Raw genomic sequence first — 9,719 nt, 5'->3', positions numbered from 1 at the left:
GCATTCTTATCTTTTCTGCTTTCCATATAACTTTAGAAACAGCTTTTCTTTTATAAATATTTAGAAGTTTTCTTTTGGTATGTTGAATTTATGCTGCAAACTGAACATGTCCAACTTCTTAATAGTAACTCATCATGTTAACAGGATCATCAAGGGACTAACCATTTATTTAGTTTTTTATTGTTTTCTGTATATGTGAAAACTTAGTTTATTGCCTAAAATATACTTTGGGGCTAGATGGGTGGCTTAACACGTCCTCTTCTTTGGGATGACCTGTGTGCAGATCCTAATACTCATGTTGGATGGCTCATATGTTCCTGCAACTCCAGATCCAGGGAATCTGACAAACTTCTTTGAAGAAGGATGCTTAAAAGAAATCCCACACTAGGGGCTGGAGAGATGGCTCAGAGGTTAAGAGCATTGCCTGCTCTTCCAAAGGTCCTGAGTTCAATTCCCAGCAACCACATGGTGGCTCACAACCATCTGTAATGGGGTCTGGTGCCCTCTTCTGGCCTGCAGGCATACACACAGACAGAATATTGTATACATAATAAATAAATAAATATTAAAAAAAAAGAAATCCCACACAAGCTCAGAATTGAAAATAATAGACGGGCTGGGTGGTGGTGGCGCATGCCTTTAACCCCAGCACTTGGGAGGCAGAGGCAGGTGGATCTCTGTGAGTTTGAGGCCAGCCTGGTCTACAAGAGCTAGTTCCAGCACAGGCTTCAAAGCCACAGAGAAACCCTGTCTTGAAAAACCAAGAGAGAGAGAGAGAGAGAGAGAGAATAATAGATGGTTATTTATTTAGGGATAGACTCAGAAGTCACAATCCTCTGTTGGAATGGAGAACAGCAACCAAATCCAGCACCTGGAAAAGAGGCCGGACGTGCACTTCACGTCGGCATAAATAGTATAAGAGGCCACACCCAAGTGGGCGGGTAACTTAAAAGCTACGGGCTGTAGGAATTCCTACAGAACTTCCCTCTTTTGTTTAAATAAGAGAGTTCTAAGTTCTAATAATACAAAATTATATACAATAAGAACAAATATATCAAGCAAGAAACCTGTGATAAATGTTTCAATAATTATTCTATCCTAATGAGTTTAAGTCTTGGCCAGGTCATGAGAGGAAAGTAACTACAATTATCTAGTCTTCAACCTCATTGAAGATTCGAGAAGGGAAATAATATTACTTGAATAGGCAGCAAGTGCAATCAAGCAACTTCCAAAAATGTACAGCAACTAACAGAGACAACCAGCTACCTGGGCAATCACCCAAAGTCTCATTTGCACTATTGAAGCAACAGTCTTTGGCTAAGGTCTAGCATAACTGATAGACCATTTTCAGAGGCAGGCAATTTTTCAAAACTGTCTTACCCTGTCTTTGCAAGATTTGAGTCTTTTTCCTTGTGTCCTGCTTATCTATTTCTGGATACCATGTACATTGTCAATGGTAGAGACATGGGCAGCTCCTTGCCCAAAGATCAATTTTGCCAAGAAGAAAACAAGCTCCAAGTGGAGTGTCTTTGGTGCTCAAAATTCTCTCTGGAATAGATTGGTGCTGCCGGGAGCAATCATGTCTCACTTTGACAGAACCCTAAGTTAATTAAATGCCATATTCTACAGCTCTTTGAAGTGGTTGAAAATGGGCTCGCACACTCAAGATTTTGATGCAGTACTGAGAGCATGGAGTCCATAAGATCAAGATGAAAGCATTCAAGGGGAATAGCTCCATATCTGGCAGAGGCAGGTGGATATCAGGGAGTTCGAGGCCAGCCTGGTCTACAAGAGCTAGTTCCAAGAACAGGTTCCAAAGCAACAGAGAAACCCTGCCTTGAAAAACAAAACAAAAAACCAAACAAACAAAAAACCATAAATCAAGCAAAAGAGAGAAAGAGAAGAAATGTCGATTTACAGATAGAAAATAAGAAAAAAAAAACCCAGAATGTTCTTCACCAAGAAGACAGCCTGGTTTATAAAGTGAGTTCCAGAACAACTAGGGCTATTACAAAGAGAAACTGTGCCTCAAAAAAAATTAAAAAAGAAAGTAAGAAAGAAAAAAAGAAAGAGCCAGGCAGTGTTGGTGCACAACTTAAATCCCAGCACTTGGGAGGCAGAGGCAGGCAGATCTCTGTGAGTTCAAGGCCAGCCTGGTCTACAAGTCAAATTCCAGGACAGCAAGAACTACAGAGAGAAACCCTGTCTTGAAAAATTAAAGAAAATTATACAAAGAGCCGGGCAGTGGCAGCGTACACCTTTAATCCCAGCACCGAGAAGACAGAGAGTAGTGGATCTCTGTGAGTTCAAGGCCAGGCTGGTGTATAAGAGCTAGTTTCAGGAGAGGAACCCTGACTTGAAAAACCAAAAAAAGAAGAAAGAAAGAAAGAAAGAAAGAAAGAGCAACTTTTTTCTTTTTTTCTTTGTTAATCCCATGGTCAATTATTTTAATTTCAGTTTTTCTTCTTTAAATTGTAGTTGCAGCAAAGTGTTCAGAAAGAAGTCCTGGAGTCCTGGGCCAGGTATTAAAATAGTTTGGCTGAAGCACAAATAAAAAGACAGATCTTGTACTAAAAAAAATCAAGTTAAAATGTGAAATAATACCAATAAATTTTTTGTTTTGTTTTCTTTTGGTTTTTTTCTAAGAAACCTGAAAATGACTGAATTCAAATCAGCAATTTCCCAACTTCAACAGGAAGGTAATGTGTAGCTGAAAGGCAGCAAATACACCTGTCTAGGCTGGGCAGTGGTGGTGCATGCCTTTAATCCCAGCACTTGGGAAGCAGAAACAGGTAGATCTCTGGGGCCAGCCTGGTCTACAAGAGCTAATACCAGTAGGACTGTTGCACAGAGAAACCCTGACTCAAAAAAAACAAAACAAAAACAAAAAATGCATATTTAAGCAGACCAGTCAAGTTGTAGCCTCACCCTTTAATGGGTCAACCAGGAGTTCAAGACCTTAGCAAGAGGTCTTGCTAAGTCTTAAACTAGTCTGTGAAGTCAGTGAGTCTCACTCCTACCAGGTCCCCTCAGGGAACAGGTGTGGAGGCCAGGACCCATAGAACAGGTGATCTAAAAACTCAAAACAGCAATCAAACACAAACCAAGTAGGAAGAAATGCCTTTGGTAGGTACCCCATTCAAGAATTAGGAAAAAAATTGAGCCAGGAAGTAGTGGCCCAAGCCTTTAATCCCAGCACTTGGGAGGCATAGGCAGGCAGATCTCTGTGAGTTCGAGTCAAATATGGTCTACAAGAACTAGTTCCAGGACAGGCTCCAAAGCTAAAGAGAAACTCTGCCTCCAAAAACAAAAACACACTTACCACCACCACCAACAACAAAAAGAATTAGGGCAGAGGCAGGAGGATATCAGTGAGTTCAAGGCCTGCCTCATCTACGAAGCAAGTTCCAAGGCTGTTACATAGAGAAACCCTGCCTCAAAAAGCAAAACAAAACACAAAAAAACAAAAGAATTAGAAAAGTGCTTGTGAAACACCACGAACCAACTAGATGGCACTTAATAGCAATCAAAGGTAAAATATAAAATGCTGAGAAATTCTTTGATGAAATCCAACCTGCTTTCATGGTCAAAGCTGAACAGCTAATAGAACTAGAGGGAACATGTGTCCATCTATCAATTTAAAAAAAAAGCTAGAATCTCAAATGACCATAAAAGATAAAAATCTTACAGTTGATACCAATCAACCCTGTGAGAAAAACTTGACACAATGCACCAGGAACTCTTGCTATCCTCAAGTACACCATATGAGGGGAAATTTAGTCCTTGAGGATTTTGGAACAACTAAAACCCTCTTATCTTCTTTTCTTTTCCATCATCCATTCATCCCCCTCAGAGGACATCTGGACGTTTGAAAGGATTTGGTTTTCTTTCATTTATGTAGAAGGTTCCTCAGACATAACTCTGAAAACACTAAAACGAAAGAGCCAGTTTCTACTCAGTTCAGTTTTCTTTCTTTTCTTTTCTTTTTCTTTCTTTTTTCCTTTTCTTTCTTTTTTTTTTCTGAGACAGGTTTTCCCTGTGTAACAGTCCTAGCTGTCCTGGAACTAGCTCTTGTAGACCAGGCTAGCCTCAAACTCACAGGGATTCACCAGCCTCTGCCTCCTGAGTGCTGGAAGTAAAGGCCTGCACCACCATGGCCTGGCTCAGTTCAGTTTACTACCGAAAACTCCTATCTGGCATGTCTCTGTCTTTGATGAGTTCTTGTCCCACCATCCTCACAGCAACCAAAAAAGATCTGGCAGCCATCCATAACACTAATTTCAGCAGAACCCCTCTCCCCGATCTTCTGTCTTCTGAAGGTACCAGGCATTCTCCCAGGGTTCACAGAGGCAGGTGGGCAGGCAGACACACAGGCAATGTATGTGTGTGATATCAAGCATGCATATATGTGCCCTACCATCCTTTATGATAGGGCAATGGCACTATTAAATTGGGGTAGGTCTTAGAAGCACACGAATCTAAATCTCTGCCTGGTGGTGAGTACAGGAAACCACCCTCTGTGCTGTAGCCTTGGAACTGGCTCTGGAACTCTCAAGTGCTGATATTAAAGGAATGTGCCACCAACATACCGCTCAGCAGGATCACTCCTCTTCTCTGGAGGTGGACATCAGCTTGACTGACTGACATGGCACTACCCAAGACAGGAACAAACATGCAAATACCACTGTGGGCATCTCAACTCATCTGTGCTCACCACATAGGTGCCATTCCTCCCCTTCTCTGCTTTACAACAAGGGGCTAGGTAGGCCTCCATTGAGAATCTCCAGGAGGTGCCTCATTTTCTACCTCACTGTGTCTGATGGCTGTCTGAACCTTGTTAAGACCAAAGAAGGTTGCCTGTGCAGCCTGTGAAGGATGAGACTTTCTTATTTAATCCCATGAAACCCCTCCTCTGTAAGTCATGTACACCTCCCCCCACCAGCCAGCACAGTCCTCCCATGTTTCTTAGTTTGTTTGTATATTGACGTGGGGCATCTCTTTCCATAGCCCTGCCTGGAAAACATGACTTTCAGAGTTCACAGAGTTCACTCTGCCTCCCGAGTGACAGGATGATGATAGTAAAGGCGTTTTGCTTCCTTTTTTTGTGTATTTAGTTTAATTTTAAAATTTATCCAAGCGTTTCCGTGTGTGTGTGTGTGTGTGTGTGTGAGAGAGAGAGAGAGAGAGAGAGAGAGAGAAAGAGAAAGAGAGAGAGAAACAGAAAGAGAGAGAGAGAGAGAGAGAAGGAGAGAGCTAGAGTGGGGGGGGGGTGTTGAGTATAAAGTTATGCTCCAGACACTTTCTAGGTCACATGTCAAAAGTTTTCATTATGGGGGCTGGAGAGATGGCTCAGAGGTTAAGAGCATTGTCTGCTCTTCCAAAAGTCCTAAGTTCAATTCCTAACAACCACATGGTGACTCACAACCATCTGTAATGGGGTCTGGTACCCTCTTCTGGCCAGCAGGCATACACACAGACAGAATATTGTATACATAATAAATAAATATTTGAAAATGTTTTCATTATGAAATCAAAAGTCAATAAACAACTGTGAACTTTTTATTTATTTGTTTGTCCGTTCGTTGATTCATCTGTTCACATACTTGCTTACTTTATTTATTTACAGTGGAAGAGTTCAGTTAGGGATAGGAATCAGTACAGAACGATCCAGATCCATCAGAATGGTAGGTACAAAGTTATCATGGGAAAAGAGTAAGAAGTCGTGACCTTCCGTTTTGAGAGGGAGCATTCTGAAGGGAACAGTTCCCTACAGTAAGAGTAAGACTAGGGAGGAACAATCATAGAATCAAACCAGTTGCTGCTCGTACTGGCTTTCTGGGATCCTATTCTCTTTGGATGAATACCTTGCTCAGCCTAGATATAGTAGGGAAGGCTTTAGATGTTCCCCAAAGCAAGGTGCCTTACCCTCTCTGAAGACTCGATGGCGGGTGTCGTGTTGGGGCCGGTAAGTGGAGGCAATAAGAGGAGGGGAGGGAGGGAGAACTTGGATTGGGTATGTATAATGAAAAAAAGATAGTTTGTTTTTCTTTTTAAAAAATAAAGAATTTAAAAAAGAATAAGACAAGTAACCTTAGTTTCAAGTGCCGCCTGCTTCCCATAAGTTCTTTCCCCAAAGTCAGGCATTTAGATAAGCAAGGGTCTTGGGTCTTCATTCAGTCCCTTTTGAGGAACTTCAGGCCCTGACTTTAACGGGCGACTGGGGCCTATTGGCAAGGTCAATGCTAGCTACACTCAGTCAGTGATCTGAAGCCACACCCCAGTTCACATCTGCTGGCAGCCATTGGAATTCATCTCAGATCCTGCAGACTCTTCAGGCCACAGACTATTTCTTTTAGAAATCCCTTCCCCACCTGACCCATATATGTCAGATAAATAAAAACCCAGCAGTAGAAGCTTGAAAGCAGCTTCTCAATTTTTTTTTTGATTTTTTTTTTCTCGAGATAGGGTTTCTCTGTGTATCATTTCTGGCTGTCTGGCCTTGAACACACAGAGACCTGCCTGCCTGCTTTGTGGAGTTTTGCAGTTATAACCTTGTGCCTCCACCAACCAGTTCATTTCTTTTTTTTAATGCCAGTTCTTTAGTTTAATTTTAGTTAATTTTCTGAATTTGTATACTTCGTATTAAAACCGAACCCATTGATTTACATTAGCAAGAGACTTGCTGTTGAATTTGGCATAAATCTCCAGGCAATCTGGGACAGGTCTGTCTTTAGAAGCCAGCGCTGGACCATGGTGCTGAGATCCTTCTGCTCACCTGGTCCCGTCACTCAGACCTCACCAGCCAATCAGAGCTTCCAGCAGACCCGCCAGTCAGATGGGAGGGTTCTTCCGCGAGGCAGACTTCCCTTCCAGCTCAACTCTGTCACGCGCCGAGTCTCGGGCTCTCTTGTGGGCAGAGATCGTGTAAGCTCGGAAGCTGCACCATGGTGAGTGAGGGGTTGCTCTCCACAGAGGGAAGGAGTGGTTGGGCTTGGCGAGCGAGGGGCCATTGTCCCCAAACTAGGTGGAGCGGCCCGCTGAGACTCGCGGCTGGTGTGGTGGGTCCTACACTGGCTGGGTGGGAGCCAGTGGACAGACACAGAGTTTAGCGTCTTCCTGTCTCAGTAGTCCTAAACTTGCAGCTCTCTGCTGGCAGCCTCTGAATCACTTCACTGCCCGGGCTGTGTCTGCACAGAGCAGAGCGTCGGGAGCCGCAGATGGTGGTGTCTCTCCTGCTTCTATCGCCGCATGTGGCACATTCGCCAAATGCGGAGACTCCTGGTCTCTCCTGGGTTTTCAGAAGTTCTGCACTTTTAACATTTAGGTTTGGGATCCGTCTGTAGTTAATTTTGTATGGCTTGTAAACAGTTTTTCCTGTGTTGAGTAGCGCTCTGCTACTAAACTGTGATGTAGAAGAGTATAGTTGATAATAGTATTAATGGTATGAGGATTTACCGGTTCTTAGGAGACATTAAGTCACACAAAGTAGAATTTAAGTGAGGGAGGGCTGCACCCCAAATATCCAAAGATGAGTAGCATGCATACCATGCCTGTTAGAGATTAGTATGATGAGATGGAAATGTTTGTTCACCAGGATTAATCAGCCATTAAGGTACATTCCTATAACACATGAGACAAACCAGCCAGAAGACCCACTTCCCCATCAAAGGCCTCTGACCTGCTGCTGAAGGGCCGTTATGTGGTCACAACCTTGTGTGCCAGGAGAGTATAATAATTCTAGAACAGCTGCATTTTTCAGCTCTTAGTAAAGCAGTTGTGACTCAGTGTCCCCTGTGCTGATTGAGGTGGACTTGAATCCTGTCTGCAGCCCCACAGGGCATTACCCTTGCTATCCTCTTGGCTAACCATAAATTTTTGGATTACAAGCATGCTGCACCACAGAGCTCTAAAATTACCAGTTTCAGTCATGCAGTGGGACTGTCCATTGCAGTAACAATAAAAGGATTTGCATGTGGAGCATGGCTTCTCCCTTCAGACCAGAAAAGTAGGAAGGATGTACTGTGCACACTGGAGGGAGTAAACACACTGGACAATAGCTAGATCATAGACTGAAGTTTAAGACCATGGGCTACAGAGTAGGGGAGGCTCTGCCATCCTGGCATGTGAGAATATGAGCTTGTAATATTGTTGCCTCACACTATGTAATTGAGAATGGCTTTGAAAACCTAATCCTGCCTCTGCTGCCCAGTGCTGGGTAGATAGTCTGTCAACTTCTTCAGGACTGGACCTTGACTGGTCAGTGGGAAGGAAAAATAAACCAGCTAATGAGTGACCTCCAGTCTCTCTGACTTTCAGTGTATGATTATAGATGAAGAGGGTGAGTACATAGGTCAAGCGTGAAGCTGGTAGATTACAGTGCAGAAAGGGAGAGATAGGACAGTGGTTGAGAACATTCCTACTTCAAGAGTAGTTGAGATTAGCAATGCGGAACTAGGTAATCAATTTTAAGTCCTCCATAAATGTCCTGATGGTCATTTCTTGATGTCCACAGACCACGCAATCAAGAATCTGGATAAAGAACCGAACTTATCATGAAACCAAATTGCTGTAGTTATAGTAGTTCAGCCAAAATAGATCTGAGTAAAATGTGGCCCTGCCTAACAGGACTGTTATTTTACTGGTTTTAAATATACACTCAGATAAAAGGTTTGAGAAATTCTTGATGTTCTCTAATATAAATCCCTTGTTTCTGAAGCACATGGCCATAAATCCGGCTTCAACTTTTCACAATACTTTTTTGAGATTATAACTATATCATATCCACATTCTCTTTCCTTTCCCCAAGCCTTACCATGACCCCGTATTATCTTCTAATTCATGGCCAATTTTTCTTTAACAACAGTTGTCAATGTGCTCCGTGTTTGGCTGCAGGATTTCCCAGGTATGAGGCGATGGGTTGGCTGTACTGCACATTGAATGTGTAATGGAATATGCAAGCAAAGGACCCTGTGCTTTGGATGAGGAACAGGGTATGCTCTAGGAAAGTGAATGAATGTGTACTAAAACACAAACTTTCTGGACTATGGCCCTGTCTACTTGGCTGGAAAGGCAGAATAGGAAGTACTGTGTTGTCTGAGTCAGTTAATCTCTGATCACCCATTAGGGGAGCTAATAATATTCTGAGGCCCAGCAGGGTATCCTTAGCCAATGAGGGACTCTGGAAAGTCTTAGCAATCAGGAATAATAGTGGCAGGTAACTTGCAGGTTCTTTCCAGGATTCTTCTCTACTTTTGTTGTAATGAGTTGTGAGGAAGACCACAAGCTATGCCCTAGTGGGTGTAGAGTATTCAGAAAAGGTCTGTTGAGCTGTCATTTCTGCTGGGATTTGGATATTATGCTTGTAATATCACTGTCTAGTGTACAAACAGAGTCATGCTTTTGGTGTGCAGTGGGAAGACAGATTTGAAAACTGATAATCTGATTTCTAGAAGTTCTGAATATTGCAGTCTATTTTCAAGTTTGTCTTATAAACGTTTCAAATAGTTTAAAAGCTGATAGAATTACAGTGATGTTAATTTAGCAATGCATGATTAAAATGTTTCTAACTTTCTGCTACCACCAGCTACAATGGTGTGATTCAGTGATGTTTAGTTCCAGGGAGCAAAGGGATTTTCTGAGCTGCAGAGGTTTCTTAGGTATGTATGGTGTTGGGCAGGTAGATAGAGCAGAGTATATAGATAAAGCACAATCTATATCTT

The 9,719-nt window shown here is 42.6% G+C and overlaps 1 protein-coding gene across 2 annotated transcripts in view; it reads left to right on the top strand.

Moving 5' to 3' along the window:
* The first annotated feature begins 6,845 nt into the window (after positions 1 to 6,845).
* The window catches only part of LOC146893708 (uncharacterized), a 29,002-nt gene continuing 26,128 nt past the window's right edge, over positions 6,846 to 9,719 (top strand). For both annotated transcript variants that reach the window (XM_087909622.1, XM_087909621.1), the window contains exon 1: positions 6,846 to 6,947. In XM_087909622.1, coding sequence (XP_087765748.1) covers positions 6,945 to 6,947 — 3 coding nt within the window. In that variant the 5' untranslated portion in view covers positions 6,846 to 6,944. The remainder of the gene's footprint in view (positions 6,948 to 9,719) is intronic.

Source organism: Myodes glareolus, chromosome 9 (genome assembly GCF_982192425.1).
Source record: "Myodes glareolus chromosome 9, mMyoGla1.1, whole genome shotgun sequence".
NCBI lineage: Eukaryota > Metazoa > Chordata > Mammalia > Rodentia > Cricetidae > Myodes > Myodes glareolus.
This window is presented reverse-complemented; position numbering and strand designations above follow the sequence as displayed.